Source organism: Dendropsophus ebraccatus, chromosome 4 (assembly GCF_027789765.1).
Source record: "Dendropsophus ebraccatus isolate aDenEbr1 chromosome 4, aDenEbr1.pat, whole genome shotgun sequence".
In the NCBI taxonomy this organism is placed as follows: Eukaryota; Metazoa; Chordata; class Amphibia; order Anura; family Hylidae; genus Dendropsophus; species Dendropsophus ebraccatus.
The window spans coordinates 54,351,052-54,378,678 of NC_091457.1; the positions used below are offsets into that span (position 1 = coordinate 54,351,052).

Consider the following 27,627-nt stretch of genomic DNA (forward strand, 5'->3'; position numbering starts at 1 on the left):
AGGTTGTTTGGATACTTAAAGTGAATGTATCCAGTGTCTGGTGTATCTTAGGTCTGTAGTATACCAGAGCCTAATCCCTGTGGCTGGGCTGAGGATGGCACCTGTCAACAAGTGTTTTGTTATATATTCAGGCATATATACAGGTAGCAGCGCCGGGTCCCTGCACAAGAAGCCCGGCGGCTGCATGGGGCAGAGGGAGGTCGCGGCGGCCCGGAGCAAGGGACGCCACCGTGGCCGTGACAGTACCCCCCCCCCTTTGGCCTCCCCCTCTTTCTAGCCTGCAGGAACCTCTTGATGATATCTTGGTCCAGGATGTTAGCCTCGGGTTGTCGAGTCTGTTCCCAGATCGACTGCAGGTCCGATAACAACTCCTCCACGGCTGGGACCTCAGAGGATGGAGAGAGAGGCAGAGGAGGATGAGGGTGATGCCTATAGACCACATAGAAGGGTGACTTGCCTGTGGAACTCGAGTCCAGATGGTTGTAGGAGAACTCCGCTCATGGAAGCAGACTGGACCAGTTGTCCTGGCGAACGGAGACGAAGTATCGAAGATAATTGCCAAGGACCTGATTGACCCTTTCCACTTGCCCATTGGTCTGGGGAAGATAGGCCAATGAGAAGTCCAGGTTCACTTGGAGTTGAGAGCAGAGAGCATGCCAGAATCTGGAGACGAATTGTGAGCCTCTGTCAGACACTATATGAAGAGGAAGACCATGTAGGCGGAAGATATGCTGAAAGAACAGCTGGGCCAGGCGAGGAGCTGATGGTAGTCCAGGAAGAGCCATCTTGGAGAAGCGATCAGTAACAACCCAAATGACAGTGTTACCCGCAGATGGAGGCAAGTCTGTGACAAAGTCCATGCCTATATGGCACCAGGGGCGGTCTGGAACTGGCAAAAGCTGAAGTAGGCCGGCAGGTTTTTGACGGGAGGACTTGTTTCTGGCACAGATGGTACAGGAAGCCACAAAGTCCTTGACATCTTGGAGTAGGCTAGGCCACCAGTAGTGGCGGGAGATCAGTTGCCCGGCCACCATAGAGGAATGACCCCATTTCAAGATCCGTCTTCGAAGAGCAGGGTGCACATAGGTCTTACCGGTGAAAATGGCTTGGTGGCATCCGGGCAAACTAGCGCAGGAGCAGAAGCAAAGGCTGACTTTAGGCTAGTGAAGGCTTGCTCGGCCTCAGGTGGCCAATGCCTGGGATCCGCCTTCTTCTTAGTGCGGGCCACAATGGGTGCGACCAGGGTAGAGAAGTGTGGGATGAACTGCCGATAGTAGTTGGCAAATCCTAGGAGGAGTTGGATAGCTCTGAGTCCCACAGGACGTGGCCACTGGAGAACAGCTGAGAGCTTGGCCGGATCCATTTGTAGACCCTGGTCGGAGACGATATACCCAAGAAACGGAAGACTGCACTGATGGAAAACGCACTTCTCTAGCTTGGCGTACAGATGATTGGCCCGTAGTCTTCGTAGGACCTGAAGTACTTGTGTCACGTGAGTCTGCTGGTCAGGGGAGAAGACCAAAATGTCGTCAAGACAATGACGCAGACATAGAGGAGGTCTCGGAAGATGTCGTTAACGAATTCCTGGAAAACCGCTGGGGCATTGCATAGGCCGAATGGCATGACCAGGTATTCGTAGTGCCCATCTCTGGTGTTAAAAGCGGTCTTCCATTCATCTCCTTCACGAATACGGATTAAATTGTACGCTCCCCTGAGGTCCAGCTTAGAGAAGATCTTGGCTCCACGGAGACGGTCGAATAGTTCAGGGATAAGTGGAAGAGGATAACGGTTCTTGACTGTCACCTTATTTAGGCCTCTGTAGTCTATGCATGGGCGAAGAGAACCGTCCTTCTTCTGTACAAAGAATAATCCTGCGCCAGCAGGGGATGTGGATTTGCGAATGAAACCCTTCTGTAGGTTCTCCCGGATGTAGGAAGACATGGCCTCAGTCTCTGGCACGGAGAGAGGATACACCCGACCTTGCGGAGGAGAAGTTCCAGGAAGGAGGTCTATGGGACAATCATATGTCCGGTGAGGGGGTAGAGAGTCCACATCTTTGGCAGAAAAGACGTCAGTCAAGTCTTGGTATTCTGTGGTAGGCCCGGTAGAGGCTTGACGGAGTCAGGTGACGTCACAGGGCACTTGGGCTGAGGAAGCTTCAGACACCGGTTAGGACAGTCCAGACCCCAACTGAGAATCTCCCCGGTTCTCCAGTCTAGCTTAGGGGTATGTAATTGCAGCCAAGGTAGACCCAGCAGGATGTCGGAAGAGGAATGGTGCAAGACGTAGAAGGAGATCTTCTCCTGATGCAAAGCGCCCACCTGGAGGACTAGAGGTGCAGTCTGGTAGAGCACAGCTTCAGCAAGAGTCTCGCCCGTGACCGAGGAGATAGACAGGGATCGGGCTAGCTGGATCACGGGTAGCCGCCATCTTTGGACCAAGGGAGCTGCAATGAAACTGCCCGCAGACCCGGAGTCGATGAAGGCAGTAGTCTGGTGAATTTGTCCTGAGGGTGTCTGGATGGAAACTGGCATAGACAATCTTGGAGAGGTGGCATTCACACCTAGGGAGGCCTCTCCTACCGGACCTCGGTGCGAGCGTCTCCTGGACACTGAGGACGTTGGGGACATCTCTGCCGGAAGTGATCAGAGCCACCGCAATAGAGACAGAGACAGATGCCGCCGCGGCCGTGACAGGTTGCTGTTTGCTTGGGGACAATGTGCAGTCTTATTTCTGGTTCCAACACTGTTCAGGCCTACTTGACCTCTCTCCTAAGCTTCTCATAGAGATACATACAAGACAGTGACTTCCATTCTTATCATTTTGGAGCCCAACATGATCTGAATGGACACCTGGGCTATGGGAACAAGATCCTCCAAGGTGGGTATGCGTGCAGGGGGTGTAATGAAAAAATGTGCTTCAGAAAAGTGCTGCAGAATATGTTGGCTCTATAAACATAGGGGGAGATTTATCAAACATGGTGTAAAGTGAAACTGGCTCAGTTGCCCCTAGAAATCAATCAGATTCCACTTTTCATTCCTCACAGACTCTTTGGAAAATGAAAGGTGGAATCTGATTGGTTGCTAGGGGCAATTGAGCCAGTTTTACTTTACACCATGTTTGATAAATCTCCCCCATAATGTAAAATATATGTCAGTTCTGCACAAGTGTCCCATTATCTTTTATGGGAATCAGCTTTGTACTCAGTACTGCACATATTTTTCCTCTTATATTTGTGATATTCATAGGCAACAAATTGTTCCCATGGAAAATCCATTATCTGCACATGAGTTATCTGCAAATGCGTTAAAGGAGTTGACGAAAATTGAGAGCATATAGGCTCTAAACAATCAACCCAACCAAAACCCCACCCACTAGCAGAAATAAACCTAGACACAAAATTCCTTTTGCTGGGTGATGGTCGGCCACCGATATGTTCTTCTTTCCATTTCATCTCCTTGTTCTTTTTCTTCTCCCCTGAGCAGGCCCTCCCTGCACCTTAGTTTATATAGGCCTATGGGCTTTGTGATGTCATGCAGTGAGATCACAGAGGCTCACTTTGCTTAAGCAGATGATGTCACATACAGTATATGACAACACATGCAACATAATTTCACCTGCATTCTGGGACCCTGCTTTTTCTTCATCTCATAATCCTGAAAGAAGTGCTCTTGTCCCCTAAGAGAGAGCTACATAACCGTCTCTTGTACCTGAGAGACATTACATAAAGTATATGACAACACATGATAAAATGTGCCCAAGTATAGAGGGTGTAATTACAGTATGACATTACATAATAGAAAACACAACTTAATGTCCATAGCGGAAATCTTGTGAGAAATTAGACATGAAAGGCCCTACATTTTCTCACAAATATCTTAAATGAAGCCTGTGCCAAGCTCTCAGCAGTTGAATTTCGTCCATTTGTCCTTGTATGACATTGGGTAAAAAAAAAAAAGAGTGTCACTCTCCTCCATAGACCATGCCTGGTATTGCAGCTTTGCCACAGTCAGATGAATGATTCCACGCTGCAATACTAGACACATCTCTTGATTAAGAGTGGCGCCGTTTCTGGATCTCAGACAACCTAATGACTGCTATAGTAACACCAATATAGTTGTATTATTCCATTGTGTCAGTGTAGGTGTTGTAACTGTCTGTTTCATATTACAGGAGCTGTATCATATACTATACAGTATACCATCTATATTATGATTTTTCCACCACTAGCCACATATCTGCAGCAAAGATCTGATAAACTCTGTTCCCTTCCTGCTAGCTTCTATATCCCCAGCCCTGGGGCAAAGTATTAAATGATGAAACCCAAATCATCTTGTTACCAAGATAAAGTGCCTGTCAATCGTTGTTTGAGGTGGCATGGTTCTGAAGAAGCCTTTCATTTTTTTTAACCATTATTTGGCCATAACTCAGCGAGGGACAGGGAAGACATCAAAACTAGTGCAAGGGAAAAGAAGAACAGTTGTTTATAGCAACCAATAAATACCAGCTCATGTTCTTCAGAAAACAAAGGGGCACCCACCTCATTGGTTCTCATTGACGGACATGACTGAAATGGCTGACAACATAGAACACTAGATTTTAAAAACACCATAATAAACACTACTATTTTTGTCCAGTTAGGACTCCAGCCAGAAGCTGGAAATATCCTATTAAAGTCTATTTGGTCCATTGGGCCTCATTGATGTCTTGTGTCGTATTATTGTCGTATGAATTGTCACTATAAACCCACTATAAACAGAGGGCATGTCAAGAAACTGTTATAAGTAGTACAATCAGGGTAGCCCAGGCTATATATTGGTAACACAGGTCCTCTATACAGGGGTTACTTGCCCCATTCACTTGAATGGAACTAAGCTGCAGTACCTTGCACCACTACTACTAAAAGTATGATAATACAGGTGCTCTGGCAAATATTGAAGAAGCCACAATACTCACAGACCCTTTAAACACATGATTGGCAGGGGTACCAGGCATCATCTTGTATCTAGTACTAATGGTTTGTCCTGAGGATAGGTCATCTGTTTTATAGAGCTGGATAACCCCTTTAACTGAGGTTTTATAAAATAGTCTCTGGTGTTTTCTTAGCCCCATTAGGGACCAGTGTGAGTGATGATGATTCAGCACCAGGGAGCAGGGGGAAAGAAACAACTTTTTTTTTTTTCTTTTTTTTTAGTCTCCCACCTCCCATGACAGTTTATGTTTTAACCCCTTAACGACCACGGGCGTAAGTGTACGCCCCCAAAACCCGTGCCTTAACGCAAACGGGCGTAGATTTACACCCGCGGTTACCCCCATCGCTGCGTGTACACACGCAGCGATCGGGGAAGATGGCCTGCTATAATGTATAGCAGGCCATCTTAGCTTGTCGGCACGGGGGGTGATTTAACCCCCCCCCCTTGCTGACGAACGGCGCTATTGGCTGATCTGCAGCTTTCCGGATCATCGGTGACCCGATGGCCCGGAAAGCAATGCCGGTCGGTGCTGTCCGAGAACGGCACCGACCGCCATTACAGTTAAAAGTAACGGTGGCCACGGTGCCACGTCCCGATCGCCGTGATGTAAGTACCCCAAAAAAGGGTTAAATACCTGCTGTGGACACCTCAGCTAGGTAGCTGAGGTGTCCACAGCAGGTATTGACCCATACTCTTTCGGGTCCAGATCGCGTCCTCGTCTTCGTTCGCGTCTTCGGCTTTTTCCGGCGGTCCCCTTCGGTAATCATCGGCTCCAGCGTCGTCAAACTTCGGCCTTTTCTGGAATTTGCGTTCAACTGCCCCCTAGCGGTTGATAAGTGTATATAATACACATAGGGTTGAAGAAAGGTTTTTTTTTTTTTCCCAATTTTTTTTTCCGCACCCTATCGCCGCTGAGTGCTGATCAGCATCGTGCGCCGCTGATCAGCAACTCCTCCTTTTTGGCGTAGGCTGCTTTTTTCCTATATCCTACAGCCACGGTCTGCTGATAAGTGCCGCACATAAGTGCGGCATTTATCGGCAACTCCTTTCTTGGCGTAGGTTTTTTTTTTTATACCTAATGTTAAAAAAACATGTAAAAAACACCTTTACACTACACGGAATAAAGTTTTACACTACACCACTACACATTTACCTACCCCATATACCAATTCCCATATAAAAATGGCCCCCAGGGTGTTTTCGGTGTCGGACGCATACGTTATTATTGCCTCCGACACAGAAACAGCCAGTGATGATGAATGGGGGGATCCTTTTTTCCTCCATTCATTCTCATCATCCTCATCATCCAGTGACGTGTCTGGGGATAGCATAGCGTACACTGCCCCCCAGACACGTCTTTTCTGCCAGTACCGTCCCAATAAGAGATGACGGTATGGCGTGAAATTCTACAAACTCTGTGAGAGTACCTCAGGGTACACTTACAGATTTAGGGTACGTGCACACTGCGGAATGGCGAAGGATAACCCTTTGTGCATTCCGCAGCTGGCACCCGGGATATGGGCCCCTGGTGACGGACACATTTGGGAAGTGAAAATGAAAAAAATGGGATTTTTTATTTTCACACCACATGTTCTACATAAGTGCCCGTCACCAGTGGGGTCCATATCCTCACTGCACCCCTCGTTAGACTCCTTATGGGGTGTTGTTTCCATAATGGGGTCACTTGTGGGGGGTTTCTACTGTCCTGGCTGCACAGGAGTTTTGTAATTGCATCCTCCATTCCAGCCTCTAAATGGCGCTCTGTCCCTTTGGTGGCTTGCCCTGTGCCCATATGGCACATTATGTCCACATGTGGGGTATTTTCATACTCAGGGGAAATTACCCTACACGCTTTGCATTTATTTCCTTTTTAACCCCTTGTGGAAATGGGAAAAATCAAGGCTAGACCAACAGTTAGAGTAAAAAAAAAAAAATTTTTATACTAAATCATTGATCTTGTCTTGATTCTTTCATTTTAACAAGGGGTTAAAAGATTTAAAAAAAACACAAAATGTGTAGAGCAATTTCCCCTGAGTACAGAAATACCCCACATGTGGACATAAAGCGCCATGCGGGTGCAGGGTAAGCCTCCAGAGGGATGGAGCGCCATTTGGCTTTTGGAGGCTGGATTTCGAGGGCCATGTTGCAATTAAAAGGCCCCTGTGTTGCCAAGAAAGTTTAAACCCCCAACAAGTGACCCCATTATGGAAACTACACCCCTCAGGGAATTTAACAAGGGGTGTAGTGAGCATATGGACCCCACTGGTGACGGGCACAAATGTGGAACAATGTGGCTTGAAAATGAAATATTACATTTTTTACACTATAATGTTAGTCTAGCCTTGATTTTTTCATTTTCACAAGGGGTTAAAAGATAAAAAACACACAAAATGTGTAGAGCAATTTCCCCCGAGTCCGTAAATACCCCACATGTGGACATAAAGCGCCAAGCGGGCGCAGGGCAAGCCTCCGAAGGTAAGGAGCACCAATTGGCTTTTGGAAGCTGGATTTCACTGGAATGGATTTCATGGGCCATGTTGCATTTACATAGTCCTCGAGCAGCCAAAACACTGGAAACCCCCAAAAGTGACCCCATTCTGGAAACTACACCCCTCAAGGAACCTAACAAGGGGTGCAGTGAGGATATGGACCCTTTGATAACGGGCACATTTGTGCCGTGAAAGTGAAAAAAATAAAATTTTCCCTTTCACGTCACATTGTTCCACATTTGTACCCGTCACCAATGGGGTCTATTTGCTCACTGCACCCCTTGTTAGATTCCTTGAGGGGTGTAGTTTCCAGAATGGGGTCACTTGTGGGGGGTTTCCAGTGTTTTGGCAGAACGAGGGCTCTGTAAATGCGACATGGCGCTTGAAATACATTCCAGTAAAATCCAGCTTGCAAAGGCCAATTGGCGCTCCTTCCCTTTGGAGGCTCGTCCTGCGCCCACTTGGCACTTTATGTCCACATGTGGGGTATTTCCGTACTCGGGAGAAACTGCGCTACACGGTTTTTGGGTTTTTATTCCTTTTATTCCTTTGTGAAAATGAAAAATTTAAGGCTAGAACAGCGTTTTAGTGTAAAAAATATTTTTTTCTTTTTTCACTCCACATTGTTCTGAAAATCTGTGAAGCACCTGTGGGGTCCAGATGCTCACCGCACCCTTTGTTACATTCTTTGAGGGGTGTAGTTTTCTAAATGGTGTCCCTTTAGGGGTGTTTTTTAGGTTTTGGCACCCCAGAGCCTCTGCCAACCTGAAGTGGTACAGTCAAAAATGACCAAATATAACGGAGGCGTTGAAATTCACCAGGCGCTCCTATATATCTGAGGCTTGTGGTTGCGTCAAATAGCGCAATAGGGCCACATATGGGGTATTTCTATAAACTGCAGAAACGGGGCAATCAATATTGGGGTGCATTTCTCTGGTAATAGGTTTATCATTATAAAAGATATTAGATTACATTAAAATCTCTGCACAGAAAATTAAAATTTTCTAATTTCTTACACACCTAGCTTTTATTTCTGTGACTCTCCTAAAGGGTTAAAACACTTTCTGGATGTGCTTTTACAGAGTTTGGGGGCTGCAGTTTCAGAAATGGGGTGCTTTGTGGGGCTTTCTAACACACAGTCCCCTCAAATACACTTTAAACCTGAACAGGTCCCTAAAAATATCTGATTTTGAAATTTTACTGAAAATTTGTAAATTTGCTGCTAATGTTTTAAGCTTCCTATTGTCTAAAAAAAGTGAAAGAAAGCTTAATAAATGCCGCCAACATAAAGTAGACATGTTGCTAATGCTATTTAATATATAATTTATGTGGCATAACCATTTTCTGTAGAAGCACAACAATCTCAGAATCAGCCGGATAGGTAAAAGCATCCCGAAGTTATTAATGAATAAAGTGACACAGGTCATATTCATAAAATTTGCCTCGGTCCTTAAGGCCATTTAAGGCCCGGTCCTTAAGGGGTTAAGCAGTTAAAAACTATGAAAAACATGATTCAGACAATGTTTTTTACATGTATAGAAGTCCATGTGGCCAAAACCATGCTCCCCAAGATTAGCTGACTAGCTAATGTGTATGAGGGTGACTTACTACTCTACATTTGAGCAGAAAAGGAGGATTGCAAGTGTTGGACTGGCTTATTCCCCCCTTTCCAGTAAAACATATGAACACTTGGGGGAGCTGAGAATACATGTACTGTATGGAGAAGCTAAGAAAGTTGATGTAAAATGGGCGTTAAGTAGAGCTGAGCACAACTTGAGCATGTCCGAGTCTGATCATTCAGCATTTGAATAACGGTGGCTAAAGAAGTTAGATGCAGCCCTAGGGAGTTCTGGAAAACACAGATACAGCTTATGGCTTCAGCCACCGGTTTTCATATGCCAATCGATCGGACTCGAGCATGCTTGAGTTGCGTTTATCTCTCGTGTTTAGCCACCAGCTGTCTGATGTATATGGTCAGCTTAAAGGGGTTGGTCACTTTACAGTAAAATTTCTCAGTATACAATATTAGTAAGTGTACTCATAGCCATTACTGACAGCAGCTCCCTGTGTACCTCATAGAGCTAAAATCAGACTCCCCTCCTCCAGGCTGTGCTGCCCTGCTCTGTGGTGAGCCTGTCCATAAGATGGCTGACATGGAGAAGCATGTGACCATGCCTTGCCCCCAAGTATCCAACACTGAGCCTGTATATGCCTGTAGGCTAGTTCAGTATACAGCATTATTAAGTGTACTCACTATATATACTGACAGCATCTCCCTGTGTACTTCATAGAGCTAAAATCAGACTCCCCTCCTCCAGGCTGTGCTGCCCTGCTCTGTGGTGAGTCTGTCCATATGATGGCTGACATGGAGGAGCATGTGACCATGCCTTGCCCCCAATTATCCAACACTTAGCCTGTATATGCCTGTAGGCTAGTTCAGTATACAGCATTATTAAGTGCACTCACTGTATATACTGACAGCAGCTTCCTGTGTACCTCATAGAGCTAATATCAGACTCTCCTCCCCCAGGCTGGGCTGTCCTGCTCCGTGGTGGTGCTGTCCATAAGATGGCTGACATGGAGGAGCATGTGACCATGCCCCTCTCCCCAGTGTCCACCATAGGCATATAATATGGTATATGAGGTACACAGGGAGCTGCTGTCAGTATATACAGTGAGTACACTTAATTATGCTGTATACTGAACTATTTTACTATAAAGTGAACAACCCCTTTAAGGTGTATTGTCATGTGTCCACCTCTGCTTGTTTACACATATATCCTTATGTAATAGAGTCACTCCTTCTTGCACTTGCCGTTTGGTAAGGCACACAAATAACCTACTCTGAAATCCAATACATCATGTCAGCCTGATGGGAAAAAAAAACAGCGAGGTCCCTTTAAACTAACTCTTTGAACTTGGAATTGTTGAAGATGGAGCTGAGCACAGAAGTGAAGCGTGCGGGAGATGTCTCGGTGCACTTCCTTGTTAGTCAGCAGGAGAGGAGGCTGAACTTGAAGATTTGTAGTAATCGAATTGTAGATGTTCTTGTTTTTCCTGGGCAGTGTTCAGCATTATTGCGAGCATGTGCTTTTGGTGTGGTGATCCCTCTCCCAAGGCTTGTCATTAGCTTCAAAGTAAGCAGTGTGATGTGATTACAGGGACGACGTCCACACGTTATACCGCCACCGGGAATACCGAATACAGAGGGACAAGAGGAGGAAGGTAGGTCGTCTGGAGGACTTGCCTAGGATTGCACTTAAGATGTAGCAGAGCTGAATGTGTCATTTGACTCTTTGTGCAAGGTAATAACCTTGAGGATTTGTTTAAAGGCACAAGAACACCCTTCTATCACTCTGCACTGCTATATATGTGTATTACAGATCAGCTTTCTTTATACACAAGCACATACACCCACATACAAGCACATACACCCATACAAGAACTGAATGCCTGTTTCAGACTTTGGTAGTCACACATCTCTTTAGCCACTTTGTAGCCAGAAGTTTCTTGTACAGGCTTTAGTTATTGTGCAGTACTATGCAAAGCTATCTAGATGTAAGGGACAGGGGGGTCCTATGTATTTCTATAGACCAGAGGTAATGATGAACCTCGGCTCTCCAGCCGTTGCAAAACCACAACTCCCATCATGCCTGGACAGCCAAAGCTGAAGCTTTGGCTGTCTAGGCATGATGGGAGTTGTAGCTTTGCAACAGCTGGAGAGCCAAGGTTCCCTACCCCTGCTATAGGTTGTGTTGGCTGTGTTTCATTCATGTTAAAATGCGTTTGCAAAATAGTGAGGAGTGCCAAAGAGCTGAGAAGAGCTGTAACTGACAGAACTGGTAGGGCAAGGTAAGGAGTTGGGCCGGTACCATGTCTTGTGATGTACGCAGGCATATACACCCTGAGCGCTGTGAATCACTTATCCATTACTTCTTTGCAAGGTTCATATAGATTCATTAGCTGGAGGCATTGTGTCATGGTGAAAGCTAGGCGTACAGCGAGGAGAACATTTTCAACTATGGATTATAGCCATGAGAGTGTTATGTAGTCTGGAGTGCCTCCATAACAGGAGTCTGGCTATGTAGTCTGGAGTACCTCCATAACAGGAGTCTGGCTATGTAGTCTGGAGTGCCCCCCCATGTAGCCTGGAGTGCCTCCATAATAGGAGTCTGACTATGTAGCCTGGATTGGCTCCATAACAGGAGTATGGCTATGTAGTCTGGAGTGCCTCCATAACAGGAGTCTGACTATGTAGTCTGGATTGGCTCCATAACAGGAGTCTGGCTATGTAGTCTGGAGTGCCTCCATAACAGGAGTCTGGCTATGTAGTCTGGAGTACCTCCATAACAGGAGTCTGGCTATGTAGTCTGGAGTACCTCCATAACAGGAGTCTGGCTATGTAGTCTGGAGTGCCCCATAACAGGAGTCTGGCTATGTAGTCTGGAGTGCCTCCATAACAGGAGTCTGGCTATGTAGTCTGGAGTGCCCCCCATGTAGCCTGGAGTGCCTCCATAACAGGAGTCTGACTATGTAGTCTGGATTGCCTCCATAACAGGAGTCTGACTATGTAGTCTGGATTGGCTCCATAACAGGAGTCTGGCTATGTAGTCTGGAGTGCCTCCATAACAGGAGTCTGACTATGTAGTCTGGATTGGCTCCATAACAGGAGTCTGGCTATGTAGTCTGGAGTGCCTCCATAACAGGAGTCTGGCTATGTAGTCTGGAGTACCTCCATAACAGGAGTCTGGCTGTGTAGTCTGGAGTACATCCATAACAGGAGTCTGGCTATGTAGTCTGGAGTGCCCCATAACAGGAGTCTGGCTATGTAGTCTGGAGTGCCTCCATAACAGGAGTCTGGCTATGTAGTCTGGAGTGCCCCCCATGTAGCCTGGAGTGCCTCCATAACAGGAGTCTGACTATGTAGTCTGGATTGCCTCCATAACAGGAGTCTGGCTATGTAGTCTGGAGTGCCTCCATAACAGGTGTTTTGCTATGTAGTCTGGAGTGCCTCCATAACAGGACTCTGGCTATGTAGTCTGGAGTGCCTCCATAACAGGTGTCTGGCTATGTAGTCTGGAGTACCTCCATAACAGGATTCTGACTATGTAGTCTGTAGTGCCTCCATAACAGGAGTCTGACTATGTAGTCTGGAGTGCCTCCATAACAGGAGTCTGACTATGTAGTCTGGAGTGCCTCCATAACAGGAGTCTGGCTATGTAGTCTGGAGTGCCTCCATAACAGGAGTCTGGCTATCTAGTCTGGAGTGCCTCCATAACAGGTGTCTGGCTATGTAGTCTGGAGTGCCTCCATAACAGGTGTCTGGCTATGTAGTCTGGAGTGCCTCCATAACAAGAGTCTGGCTATGTAGTCTGGAGTGCCTCATAACAAGAGTCTGGCTATGTAGCCTGGAATGACTCCATAACAGGCGTCTGACTATGTAGTCTGGATTGCCTCCATAACAGGAGTCTGGCTATGTAGTCTGGAGTGCCTCCATAACAGGAGTCTGGCTATGTAGTCTGGAGTGCCCCCCATGTAGCCTGGAGTGCCTCCATAACAGGAGTCTGACTATGTAGTCTGGATTGCCTCCATAACAGGAGTCTGGCTATGTAGTCTGGAGTGCCTCCATAACAGGTGTTTTGCTATGTAGTCTGGATTGCCTCCATAACAGGAGTCTGGCTATGTAGTCTGGAGTGCCTCCATAACAGGTGTTTTGCTATGTAGTCTGGAGTGCCTCCATAACAGGACTCTGGCTATGTAGTCTGGAGTGCCTCCATAACAGGTGTCTGGCTATGTAGTCTGGAGTACCTCCATAACAGGATTCTGGCTATGTAGTCTGGAGTGCCTCCATAACAGGAGTCTGGCTATGTAGTCTGGAGTGCCTCCATAACAGGAGTCTGGCTATCTAGTCTGGAGTGCCTCCATAACAGGTGTCTGGCTATGTAGTCTGGAGTGCCTCCATAACAGGTGTCTGGCTATGTAGTCTGGAGTGCCTCCATAACAAGAGTCTGGCTATGTAGTCTGGAGTGCCTCATAACAAGAGTCTGGCTATGTAGCCTGGAGTGACTCCATAACAGGCGTCTGACTATGTAGTCTGGATTGCCTTCATAACAGGAGTCTGGCTATGTAGTCTGGAGTGCCTCCATAACAGGAGTCTGGCTATGTAGTCTGGAGTGCCTCCATAACAGGAGTCTGGCTATGTAGTCTGGAGTGCCTCCATAACAGGAGTCTGGCTATGTAGTCTGGAGTGCCTCCATAACAGGAGTCTGGCTATGTAGTCTGGAGTGCCTCCATAACAAGAGTCTGGCTATGTAGTCTGGAGTGCCTCCATAACAGGAGTCTGGCTATGTAGTCTGGAGTGCCTCCATAACAGGAGTCTGGCTATGTAGTCTGGAGTGCCTCCATAACAGGAGTCTGGCTATGTAGTCTGGAGTGCCCCCCATGTAGCCTGGAGTGCCTCCATAACAGGAGTCTGACTATGTAGTCTGGATTGCCTCCATAACAGGAGTCTGGCTATGTAGTCTGGAGTGCCTCCATAACAGGTGTTTTGCTATGTAGTCTGGAGTGCCTCCATAACAGGACTCTGGCTATGTAGTCTGGAGTGCCTCCATAACATGTGTCTGGCTATGTAGTCTGGAGTACCTCCATAACAGGATTCTGACTATGTAGTCTGTAGTGCCTCCATAACAGGAGTCTGACTATGTAGTCTGGAGTGCCTCCATAACAGGAGTCTGACTATGTAGTCTGGAGTGCCTCCATAACAGGAGTCTGGCTATGTAGTCTGGAGTGCCTCCATAACAGGAGTCTGGCTATCTAGTCTGGAGTGCCTCCATAACAGGTGTCTGGCTATGTAGTCTGGAGTGCCTCCATAACAGGTGTCTGGCTATGTAGTCTGGAGTGCCTCCATAACAAGAGTCTGGCTATGTAGTCTGGAGTGCCTCATAACAAGAGTCTGGCTATGTAGCCTGGAGTGACTCCATAACAGGCGTCTGACTATGTAGTCTGGAGTGCCTCCATAACAGGAGTCTGGCTATCTAGTCTGGAGTGCCTCCATAACAGGTGTCTGGCTATGTAGTCTGGAGTGCCTCCATAACAGGTGTCTGGCTATGTAGTCTGGAGTGCCTCCATAACAAGAGTCTGGCTATGTAGTCTGGAGTGCCTCATAACAAGAGTCTGGCTATGTAGCCTGGAGTGACTCCATAACAGGAGTCTGGCTATGTAGTCTGGAGTGCCTCCATAACAGAAGTCAGGCTTTTTAGTCTGGAGTACCTCCATAACAGGAGTATGGCTATGTAGTCTGGAGTACCTCCATAACAGGAGTCTGGCTATGTAGTCTGGATTGCCTCCATAACAGGAGTCTGGCTATGTAGTCTGGAGTGCCTCCATAACAGGAGTCTGGCTATGTAGTCTGGAGTACCTCCATAACAGGAGTCTGGCTATGTAGTCTGGAGTACCTCCATAACAGGATTCTGGCTATGTAGTCTGGAGTACCTCCATAACAGGAGTCTGGCTATGTAGTCTGGAGTGCCTCTATAACAGGAGTCTGGCTATGTAGTCTGGAGTGCCTCATAACAGGAGTCTGGCTATGTAGTCTGGAGTGCCACCATAACAGGAGTCTGGCTATGTAGTCTAGAGTGCCTCCATAACAGGAGTCTGGCTATGTAGTTTGGAGTACCTCCATAACAGGAGTCTGGCTATGTAGTCTGGAGTGCCCCCCCCCCCCCCATGTAGCCTGTAGAGCCTCCATAACAGGAGTTTGGCTATGTAGTCTGGAGTGCCCCCATAACAGAACAGGAGTCTGACTGTGTAGTCTGGAGTGCCTCCATAACAGGAGTCTAGTTATGTAGTCTGGAGTGCCTCCATAACAGGAGTCTAGCTATGTAGTCTGGAGTGCCTCCATAACAGGAGTCTAGTTATGTAGTCGTCTGGAGTACAGCCATAACAGGAGTATGGCTATGTAGTCTGGAGTGCCTCCATAACAGGAGTCTGGCTATGTATTCTGGAGTACCTCCATAACAGGAGTCTAGTTATGTAGTCTGGAGTACAGCCATAACAGGAGTATGGCTATTTAGTCTGGAGTGCCTCCATAACAGGAGTCTGGCTATGTAGTCTGGAGTGCCCCCCCTCCCATGTAGCCTGGAGTGCCTCCATAACAGGAGTTTGGCTATGTAGTCTGAAGTCCCCCATAACAGGAGTCTGACTATGTAGTCTGGATTGCCTCCATAACAGGAGTCTGGCTATGTAGTCTGGAGTGCCTCCATAACAGGAGTCTGGCTCTGTAGTCTGTAGTGCCTCCATAACAAAAGTCAGGCTTTTTAGTCTGGAGTGCCTCCATAACAGGAGTCTGGCTATGTAGCCTGGAGTGCCTCCATAACAGGAGTCTGGCTATGTAGTCTGGAGTGCCTCCATAACAGGATTCTGGCTATGTAGTCTGGAGTGCCCCCCCCCCCATGTAGCCTGGAGAGCCTCCATAACAGGAGTCTGGCTATGTAGTCTGGAGTGCCCCCATAACAGAACAGGAGTCTGACTGTGTAGTCTGGAGTGCCTCCATAACAGGAGTCCAGTTATGTAGTCTGGAGTGCCTCCATAACAGGAGTATGGCTATGTAGTCTGGAGTGCCTCCATAACAGGAGTCTGGCTATGTAGTCTGGAGTGCCCCCCCCCCATGTAGCCTGGAGTGCCTCCATAACAGGAGTTTGGCTATGTAGTCTGAAGTGCCCACATAACAGGAGTCTGACTATGTAGTCTGGAGTGCCTCCATAACAGAAGTCAGGCTTTTTAGTCTGGAGTGCCTCCATAACAGGAGTCTGGCTATGTAGTCTGTAGTGCCTCCATAACAGAAGTCAGGCTTTTTAGTCTGGAGTGCCTCCATAACAGGAGTCTGGCTATGTAGTCTGGAGTGCCTCCATAACCGGAGTCTGGCTATGTAGTCTGGAGTACCTCCATAACAGGAGTTTGCTATGTAGTCTGGAGTGTCCCCCCATGTAGCCTGGAGTGCCTCCATAACAGGAGTTTGGCTATGTAGTCTGGAGTTCCCCTATAACCTCAGTCTGGCTGTATGGTCTAGTGTGCCCCCATTGCAGCAGTCTGGCTATGTCATCTGGAGTTCCCTCATAACAGGAGTCTCGTTATATAGTATGGAGTGCCCCTATAACCTCACTCTGGCTGTGGGGCCTGGAGTGCCCCATTACAGGAGTCTGGCTTTGTAGTCTGGGGTGCCCCCATTACAGAAGACTGTCTATGTATTCTGATGGGCCCCAGTAACAGGAATCTGGCTTTGCAGTCTGGAGTGCCTCCATAAGAGGAGTCTGGCTATGTAGTCTGGAGTGCCTCCATAACAGGAGTTTGGCTGTGTAGTCTGGAGTGCCCCCATAACAGGAGCCTTGCTATCTAGTCTGGAGTGCCTCCATAACAGGAGTCTGGCTATGTAGTCTGGAGTGCCCCTATACCCTCAGTCTGTCTGTGTGGTCTAGAGTGCCCCCATTGCAGCAGTCTGGCTATGTCATCTGGAGTTCCCCCATAACAGGAGTCTGGTTATATAGTATGGAGCGCCCCTATAACCTCACTCTGGCTGTGTGGTCTGGAGTGCCCCATTACAGGAGTCTGGATTTGTAGTCTGGGGTTCCCCCATTACAAAAGACTGTCTCTGTAGTCTGAAAGGCCCCTGTAACAGAAGACTGTCTATGTAGTCTGAAGGGCCCCCGTAACAGGAGTCTGGCTTTGTAGTCTGGGTAATAACAGTTTGGCTATGTGGTCTGGGCTGTTCCTATATTAACAGTCTAGTTGTGTAGTCTGGAGTGCCCCCTATAACAACAATCTAGTTGTGTAGTCTGGCGTGCCCCCTATAACAACAGTCTAGTTGTGTAGTCTGGCGTGCCCCCTATAACAACAGTCTAGTTGTGTAGTCTGGAATGCCCCCTATAACAACAGTCTAGTTGTGTAGTCTGGAGTGCCCCCTATAACAACAGTCTAGTTGTGTAGTCTGGAGTGCCCCCTATAACAACAGTCTAGTTGTGTAATCTGGAGTGCCCCCTATAACAAGTCTAGTTGTGTAATCTGGAGTGCCCCTATAACAACAGTCTAGTTGTGTAGTCTGGAGTGCTCCCTATAACAACAGTCTAGTTGTGTAATCTGGAGTGCCCCCTATAACAAGTCTAGTTGTGTAGTCTGGAGTGCCCCCTATAACAACAGTCTAGTTGTGTAATCTGGAGTGCCCCCTATAACAAGTCTAGTTGTGTAATCTGGAGTGCTCCCTATAACAACAGTCTAGTTGTGTAGTCTGGAGTGCTCCCTATAACAACAGTCTAGTTGTGTAATCTGGAGTGCCCCCTATAACAAGTCTGGTTGTGTAGTCTGGAGTTCCCCCTATAACAAGTCTAGTTGTGTAGTCTGGAGTGCCCCCTATAACAACAGTCTAGTTGTGTAGTCTGGAGTGCCCCCTATAACAACAGTCTAGTTGAGTAATCTGGAGTGCTCCCTATAACAACAGTCTAGTTGTGTAATCTGGAGTGCCCCCTATAACAAGTCTAGTTGTCTAGTCTGGAGTTCCCCCTATAACAAGTCTAGTTGTGTAGTCTGGAGTGCTCCCTATAACAACAGTCTAGTTGTGTAGTCTGGAGTGCTCCCTATAACAACAGTCTAGTTGTGTAATCTGGAGTGCCCCCTATAACAAGTCTAGTTGTGTAGTCTGGAGTTCCCCCTATAACAACAGTGTAGTTGTGTAATCTGGAGTGCCCCCTATAACAAGTCTAGTTGTGTAGTCTGGAGTGCCCCCTATAACAACAGTCTAGTTGTGTAGTCTGGAGTGCCCCCTATAACAACAGTCTAGTTGTGTAATCTGGAGTGCTCCCTATAACAACAGTCTAGTTGTGTAATCTGGAGTGCCCCCTATAACAAGTCTAGTTGTGTAGTCTGGAGTTCCCCCTATAACAAGTCTAGTTGTGTAGTCTGGAGTGCTCCCTATAACAACAGTCTAGTTGTGTAGTCTGGAGTGCTCCCTATAACAACAGTCTAGTTGTGTAATCTGGAGTGCCCCCTATAACAAGTCTAGTTGTGTAGTCTGGAGTTCCCCCTATAACAACAGTGTAGTTGTGTAATCTGGAGTGCCCCCTATAACAAGTCTAGTTGTGTAGTCTGGAGTGCCCCCTATAACAACAGTCTAGTTGTGTAGTCTGGAGTGCCCCCTATATCAACAGTCTAGTTGTGTAATCTGGAGTGCCCCCTATAACAAGTCTAGTTGTGTAGTCTGGAGTGCCCCCTATAACAACAGTCTGGTTGTGTAGTCTGGAGTGCCCCCTATAACAACAGTCTGGTTATGTAGCCTGGAGTGCCTCCATAAGAGGAGTCTGGCTTTGTAGTCTGGGTAATAACAGTTTGGCTATGTGGTCTGGGCTGTTCCTATATTAACAGTCTAGTTGTGTAGTCTGGAGTGCCCCCTATAACAACAGTCTAGTTGTGTAGTCTGGAGTGCCCCCTATAACAACAGTCTAGTTGTGTAATCTGGAGTGCCCCCTATAACAACAGTCTAGTTGTGTAGTCTGGAGTGCCCCCTATAACAACAGTCTAGTTGTGTAGTCTGGCGTGCCCCCTATAACAACAGTCTAGTTGTGTAGTCTGGCGTGCCCCCTATAACAACAGTCTAGTTGTGTAGTCTGGAGTGCCCCCTATAACAACAATCTAGTTGTGTAGTCTGGCGTGCCCCCTATAACAACAGTCTAGTTGTGTAGTCTGGAGTGCCCCCTATAGCAACAGTCTAGTTGTGTAGTCTGGAGTGCTCCCTATAACAACAGTCTAGTTGTGTAATCTGGAGTGCCCCCTATAACAACAGTCTAGTTGTGTAGTCTGGAGTGCCCCCTATAACAACAGTCTAGTTGTGTAATCTGGAGTGCCCCCTATAACAACAGTCTAGTTGTGTAGTCTGGAGTGCCCCCTATAACAACAGTCTAGTTGTGTAGTCTGGCGTGCCCCCTATAACAAGTCTAGTTGTGTAGTCTGGCGTGCCCCCTATAACAACAGTCTAGTTGTGTAGTCTGGAGTGCCCCCTATAACAACAGTCTAGTTGTGTAGTCTGGAGTGCTCCCTATAACAACAGTCTAGTTGTGTAATCTGGAGTGCCCCCTATAACAAGTCTAGTTGTGTAGTCTGGAGTGCCCCCTATAACAACAGTCTAGTTGTGTAGTCTGGAGTGCCCCCTATAACAACAGTCTAGTTGTGTAGTCTGGAGTGCCCCCTATAATAACAGTCTAGTTGTGTAGTCTGGAGTGCTCCCTATAACAACAGTCTAGTTGTGTAATCTGGAGTGCCCCCTATAACAAGTCTAGTTGTGTAGTCTGGAGTGCCCCCTATAACAACAGTCTAGTTGTGTAGTCTGGAGTGCCCCCTATAACAACAGTCTAGTTGTGTAATCTGGAGTGCCCCCTATAACAAGTCTAGTTGTGTAGTCTGGAGTTCCCCCTATAACAAGTCTAGTTGTGTAATCTGGAGTGCTCCCTATAACAACAGTCTAGTTGTGTAGTCTGGAGTGCTCCCTATAACAACAGTCTAGTTGTGTAATCTGGAGTGCCCCCTATAACAAGTCTAGTTGTGTAATCTGGAGTGCCCCCTATAACAATAGTCTAGTTGTGTAATCTGGAGTGCCCCCTATAACAACAGTCTAGTTGTGTAATCTGGAGTGCCCCCTATAACAAGTCTAGTTGTGTAGTCTGGAGTGCCCCCTATAACAATAGTCTAGTTGTGTAGTCTGGAGTGCCCCCTATAACAAGTCTAGTTGTGTAGTCTGGAGTGCCCCCTATAACAAGTCTAGTTGTGTAGTCTGGAGTGCCCCCTATAACAACAGTCTGGTTGTGTAGTCTGGAGTGCCCCCTATAACAAGTCTAGTTGTGTAGTCTGGAGTTCCCCCTATAACAAGTCTAGTTGTGTAGTCTGGAGTTCCCCCTATAACAATAGTCTAGTTGTGTAGTCTGGAGTGCCCCCTATAACAACAGTCTGGTTGTGTAGTCTGGAGTGCCCCCTATAACAAGTCTAGTTGTGTAGTCTGGAGTGCCCCCTATAACAAGTCTAGTTGTGTAGTCTGGAGTCCCCCCTATAACAATAGTCTAGTTGTGTAGTCTGGAGTGCTCCCTATAACAACAGTCTAGTTGTGTAATCTGGAGTGCCCCCTATAACAAGTCTAGTTGTGTAGTCTGGAGTGCCCCCTATAACAACAGTCTAGTTGTGTAATCTGGAGTGCCCCCTATAACAAGTCTAGTTGTGTAGTCTGGAGTTCCCCCTATAACAAGTCTAGTTGTGTAGTCTGGAGTGCCCCCTATAACAACAGTCTAGTTGTGGAATCTGGAGTGCCCCCTATAACAAGTCTAGTTGTGTAGTCTGGAGTTCCCCCTATAACAAGTCTAGTTGTGTAGTCTGGAGTGCCCCCTATAACAACAGTCTAGTTGTGTAGTCTGGAGTGCCCCCTATAACAAGTCTAGTTGTGTAGTCTGGAGTGCCCCCTATAACAACAGTCTTTCTGTGTAGTTTAGAGCACCACCTATGATAGCATTGTAGCTATGCAGTCTGGAGCACCCCAATAATAGCAATCTGGCTATGTCGTCTGGAGGGCCCCCCAATAACTGCATTGTGGTTGGGAAGTCTGAAGTGCCCCCTATAACAGCAGTCTAGTTGTATAGTGTGGAGGGTCCCCTATAATAGCAGTCTGACTGTGTAGTATAGAGTACCCACTATGGCCACAACCACACAATGTCATTTTTGTTTTTTTGATGGCTGTTTTTTTTTAAGGCCGTCATTTTACACCCAAATAATGGCTGTCATTTAGGTACAAGAACAGATCGAGAAGGTGTTAGATCTGTAATGGGGCTTTGTCACGTCCCGTCCTGACCGAGGGTCTATTGACCTGGACCGTTAGCATCAAAGATCACTAGGATGCTGTCATTTCATGTCACTAGATCCGCGGTCAGAGAGGACTTGTGAACATAATGCCGGTGCAAACTTGGCCCCACATTACAGTATGCTGATATGAATCTGGCCTTAGACTTTAATAGTGAGGGCCTTGACTGAATGAGTAATCCTGGATTATTCTGTTACTTTGGTAATTTTAAATGACATTGATAATTGTTGGAGGGCGGATCCTGCAAAACGTCATATTATAGAGTCTGTAAAGGAGCTCAAAGGACATCTCATCCAGCCTGGTGATTGTAGACTTCTCTGTACTTACATGTTTGTTCTAGGCAATGCTAATCTGCAACATGGAGCTAACACTAACCTAAATGTTTCCAACTGAAAATGGATCTCGGGGGTCACTTAATTTTTCCCATTGGTGAATGAATTCTCTCTATTGCTTCTGTTTGTTACCAGGTTTAAATGACTTATTGTACTGAGGTTTCTGGCTAGGCTCTGGCCACACGAATGACCACAGTGTTCTTGGCTTCCATAAAGATGGAATGAAGCAGTGGTGCACACAAGTAAACACAGCTCCGTACTGATTGGAGACTCATGTCCCCATTTTCAAGATTGTGAGGGATCCCAGCAGGCAGAGCGTTATTCCCTATTCTGATGATAGAAGATAACTTCTAATGGTGGGAGAACTCCTTTAAAGGGTTTGTCCTATTAGCACAGTTCCAGGCAATATCCTCTATCAGACAAGTTCACACACTGTAAGACAGCGGCCGTTCTGTGACACAGCCATGTCACAAAACGCTGCTGTCTGGGAAGTTCACCCCAGCCTATTCTGCACTACTGGCCGGATGAACATCACTTCAATCACGAATTGTAATGTGGGCACATTCGGGTGCGCTTACACTCCAATTAACTATAGCAGACAACGTAAAGTACTGCCAGAGCCGCACTTTATATTGTCTGCACAGTCAATTTCATGCGGCCTCTATTCAATGAACAGTGGCCGCACAAAATTGACATGTCAGTTTTGAGTGCGGCTGCATAGAATCTCGGTCGGAGTGTATACAGAGTGGGATTCCATAGAACACACTGTAATTTGACACTTTCAATAAATAGGGGCCGGTGTGTCAAACTGCAACAACTGCCATTATTTATTGAAAGAATACGTTGTGTGAACATCGCCTTAAAGTGTAAGTGACATCAGAGGAGGTGTCTGATTGGGAGTCCTCCTGTTAACCCAAGCACATTGGAGTCCCATTAATTTAAATGGGTATGCAATTCCATATTTCTCCTGTTATTACCACTACGTGAAATGTATGGCCCTCTTTTGCAGTGGTCAATAACCTTACAGCTAGCAAGTCTTTATCTAGGATAAATATTCCAGCCTATTAATGAGGGTAGTGAATAATGGTTTAGTGGTAGCCCTGATGCACTGGGGCATTGGGCTCAAATCCAACCAAGCACAACAGCTACATAAAGTGTGTATGTTCTTACGATGGTAACATGGAGTTCCCCAAGGTTCTTTTGTTTTCTTCCATGCTCCAAAAACATGCTGATAGGTAAATTGGCATCTTATGTAATTGGCCTAGATATGTTCCTAAAATAAGGAAATTTAGATTGTGAGCCTAATCAGAGACAGACTAATGTAATTTTTGTACAGAGCTGAAGAATATGTTAGTGTTATATAAGAAACCAATACATTGCAAGAAGCTTGACATTCCCAGCATTCCTGTTGGTTATTCCTTATTCTAGAAGAAAAGAGCAATTTTTTGGCGAACCAATAAGATATCCTAATGCACTAGTATTCATTCATTTATCATCAAGGAGGTTTTACCAAAGGGGGACATGTAATTACTGCCAACCAGTCTATAGTTTGTTGATACTGAAAGGCTATATAGAATGTAGCCACCTGTATTCCCATCATTGCTTAGCACTAATTGTGTAAATGAGCTCGGTTTTGTTTCGTTCACGCTTACAATTAGAAGTCCATCTGCTTTGTGCTATTTGTAGAGCAGGTTCACGTAAGGATCTAATCATCTGGCGGACTAGCTTGCTGGTGCGACTATTCATGATCTGACAGACGTTCACTGAATGTGTTAATTTTATCATTACAGCTTCATTGTTTCGGTATGATAGCATTAGTATCATAATCTTTGGTCTTAAATAGTTTCGACACAAATCCAGCCTGAAGACATAAAGCTTGTAAAATGGAATTTAATTTTTTCTATCTCCCAAGCTAAATTCCATGTGAAATCTGAAACTTTAGGCATCAAGTGACTGCAATATTTTACTGTTTGCAGGTAATATTCAAAGGGATCTAGAAACCGAGATATAGGGTCTACAAGACATGTGGTGGTCTCAGTCATGATACTCATTTTAATTATCTTCTCAATAAAATAGTGGCAATCACCTTGACTGACACACTGTTGACACATACAACTAAAGAAGCATTCCAACCAATATATCATGAATATCTGCTCAACAGATGGCAAATAGTAAAGGCAGAGGGATTAAGAGTAATTGGCGTTATATTAAGTTACATATTTTCAACGTTGGCATCCTTTAGGTCCACTAGCATGAGTCTTACTTTACAGACTCACATATACTGACATATAATTACGTGTATGAACATAGTGGAGAGGATTTACGAAGACCGGCGTACAAGTACGCCAGTCTTATGTTAGGCCCCGCCCCCTTTTCCCCGGCAGGATTCACTAAGAGGCACACGCCTCTTAGTGAATCCAGCCGGGCGCCCGAATCTGCATTCGGCGTACAAAATCTACACCTGCTTCCGGCAGGTGTAGATTTTGATCATGATTTACACCTGCGAGCAGGCGTAAATCATAATAAATGAGGCGCCACGCCTCCTCCCCGCTTTATCACCACCCTGCAAGCTCGGCCAGCCTGCCCATCGGGCGTGCGGGGTGTACAGGAGGCTTACGCCAAAGAGAAGGGGCGACTAGTGACTAGGTTTTATTCACAATGAGATACTCCAAGATAACCTTAAAAACTTATTGACAACAAGAAAATAGTACCAGCCCATGTTATACAATAAAAAGGTTATAGTACCTCACCACTCTAGCCATTGAATGGCTGTGTCAATCACTTGCTAGTATGGCTTTTTAGCACTCTAAAGCCACGTTCACACAATGTTTAACACCAGGCGTTCTGTGACCCAGCTGGGTCGCAGAATGGCCGGTGTCAGTAAAGTTTATGCCGGCCGGTACTGCAGTACCAGTCAGGATAAACTTAATTTCTATTGACTTGGGATGCGGGCGCATCCGTGTGCACCCGCATTCCCATTTCACCATTGTACACAATGGAAAGTGCAGCTAGAGCCGCAGTCTCCGTTTGTTTACACTGTCAGTGTTTTGCAGCCACTATTCAATGAAAAGCAGCCACACAAAAGTGACTTGTCAGTTTTCATTGTGGCCACAAGGGGTCCCAGCCAGAGTGTATACTATGAGGGACATTTATTAGTCTAGCGTTTTTTACGCCGGGCTTACAAATGTCCCTGCAGCTCCGGAGCTCTACATAAATCCCATGTGCATGGAGCCAGTTCATGCGAATAAATGCTCAGAGCTGGCATAGGTTTCACTATCATTTCCCCCCGGAAAAATAGCTAGAACACTGCTTTTAGAGTAGAGTGGAGGTCTGTAACTTGGCTGTCAACAATGGCAGGGAAAGAGCAGCATATCGGGAGAAGGAGACAAGATTGCTAAATGAGTGTATTTGCAAAAATATTTAATGTGATGGGTCCTGCAAGCTTAAAGCGTAACTGTCATGTTTTTTTCTATTGCAGAAATCAGTAGTATAAGCGATTTTAAGAAACTCTGTAATAGGTTTTATCAGTCAAAAAAGCCTCCTTCTGTACTCAAGAAGCAATCTCCCAGCCTCCCCCCTGACTTCTTATCTGTGCATTATCAGGCAAACACGTCTTCATTACAGAGAAGCCAGTGAAGACGGGTTCTGCTCTCTCCATTGTAAGCCTATGAAGGGGGGAGGGGCTGAGGGAGATGAGGGAGCAGGAAGAGGTGACATGAAGGTCAGCTGTTTGTAGACTCTCTGGGCACCTAAACCGCAGGATTCTGGGGTCAGAAAGGTCAGTGCTTATCTATGAACTTACTGAGAAAAGATTGCAGGGTGTTGTGCTGTGCAGGACTGCTCCATGCTCAGTCACTCCTAACAGCCCCTCCCCTCTCCATAGCCACATAATGGACACAGAAATCCTGCTGCTTCTGAAGTGAGGGGGAGGCTGGGAGATTGCTTTTTCAGTCCGGAAGGAAACTCTTTTGGTTTATAAAACCTATTACAGAGTTTCTTAAAATTGCTTGAACTGTTGATATTTAATGTTTTCAAAAAAATGACCCTGAAATGACAGTTACGCTTTAACTATATTAGCTGAGATGGGAATACCCCTTTAATGTTTTACACACAAGACTTGTGTAATTTATACTAGTTATAAGGCTGTCAGTATTATCATATTGGCATGGCACCTTCCCATTTGTCATGTTTTACATTTGAGCTGGCACCCTGCTGTGTGGTTCGGGAAACAGACATCCTGTTGTACCATTAGTTGGCGGGAAGACAGGTTAAAAATAACATATTGCCTGGAGTTTCCCTTTAACAGGAGAACACAGTAATAATAACCTGGCAACACATGTCATTCCTGCTCAACTTTTACATAGCAGTAAGAGTCCAGTGTGACATAATCAGGTTATAAAATAATATCTCTTGGCTTATCGGCTTAGGGCTATCTTCTGTAACAAGTTGATGGACATTACTAGTACATGCGATCTGATCATAATTTTTACATAAACCACACAGGGAAAGCTTAAGACCTCTCTAAATGCTATATTTTTTTCATAATGCAGGTGACAGACTACAGCAAACATGGCTTCAGATGCCAGTCATATGCTTGAGGCCGCCTTAGAGCAAATGGATGACATCATAGCAGGTAATGTTGATTTTTAATAGATCCACCTGTTGTTTAAAGTTGATGTTCCAATGTGCAGTTTCCAAGGTTGGACTGGCCTACCAGGACTCATGTAGCTACCATAAAGGCAGACCACTCCTCTGCCATGGGTCCCATTGACTAAGCCCATTCCAGAAGAACGCTCAGTGAAATGCTGCGGTGCTTTGACTGATAGAGCAAGAAGTCATTGGCTTCCAGCCCTGCTGGTCTCTCTTATGACCAGAGGCAGCATTGCACCTTCAGCCACAAGAAAATTCATGGGACCCAGTACACTTGCTATGTGTCCCAATGAAAACTAGCTACAGTATGCAGTGGAAGTTCTGTGGCGGTCTTATGGATGTGGTCTAAATGTCCTAATTCTGGCTTTCAAATTGTTAACAAATTTTTTCTTCAGCCACCGATATTTAAACGCCAAATATCAAACGATCAAACTTGAGCATGCTTGAGTTGCGCTTACTTCTAGTGCACTATTATTTATTTCTTGTTCTTTATCTCATCACTCGTCCCTTTTATGTTACATAAATTTTTTGGATTGAGCATTCCTAGGTAACCTTATCTAACCGATAATTGGCCCATGTAATGGGACCTTTAGACCCAGTTTTATATTTTCAATTTAAACATTTTTGGAGGACAATTCGTACTTTTTAATGACATTTTTCATTTTACAACATAATGTGTTGTGTTTTACAATTCTGTTGGGTGCTTTATTCCAAATTCAGAATTTCATTGTGATATTCTTATACCTTATAAGATTTTTTTTTTCTCTATGGAGCTACAGTATGTGAGTTGTTTTTTTTTTTCACAGTACTTTTTAATAGTACTATTTTGGGATACAATAGACTCTTTGTTTGATTCATTTATTCTTTCATTCATGTTTTGTAGGATATGAGTGAAGTCCACTGCCAGACACCGACAGCGGGCGTTAGCTGGCACCCACTAGTAATGGAGTGAGCTTAGCTCCTAAACCCACTGTACACACCTGGACCTGACATTTGATGTATATGTATGTCAAATGTTAGGTAGCGGATTCAGATATCAATATTGTCCTAGTTCCTATCAGTTGCACCATCTGACAATAATTATTATAGCACCATCAAATTTAGCATACACAGACAGAGGGAACATATACAGATGAAATCATACTTTACATAGTAATAAACTATCAGTTCAAACTAGATACAGTAGGTGAGGGCCCTGCTTACAAGAACTTACAATCTATAAGAAAAAGAGGATGACATAACATGTACAATATTTAGAACTTCATGGAAAACCCCTTGAAGTATCAATCTGTCACCACTGT

General features: G+C 45.8%; 1 protein-coding gene across 13 annotated transcripts in view; it reads left to right on the forward strand.

The window, feature by feature from the left end:
- Nucleotides 1-10,380: 10,380 nt before the first annotated feature.
- The window catches only part of PPFIBP2 (PPFIA binding protein 2), a 138,866-nt gene continuing 121,619 nt past the window's right edge, over nt 10,381-27,627 (forward strand). For 4 of the 13 annotated variants that reach the window (XM_069965802.1, XM_069965795.1, XM_069965800.1 and 1 more), the window contains exons 1-2: nt 10,382-10,687; nt 26,227-26,309. In XM_069965802.1, the coding sequence (XP_069821903.1) occupies nt 26,246-26,309 (64 nt within the window). In that variant the 5' untranslated portion in view covers nt 10,382-10,687; nt 26,227-26,245. Of the gene's footprint in view, nt 10,688-10,748; nt 10,768-26,226; nt 26,310-27,627 lie in introns of those variants that run through there. The other 9 variants (XM_069965799.1, XM_069965801.1, XM_069965804.1 and 6 more) reach the window with 5 other exon arrangements.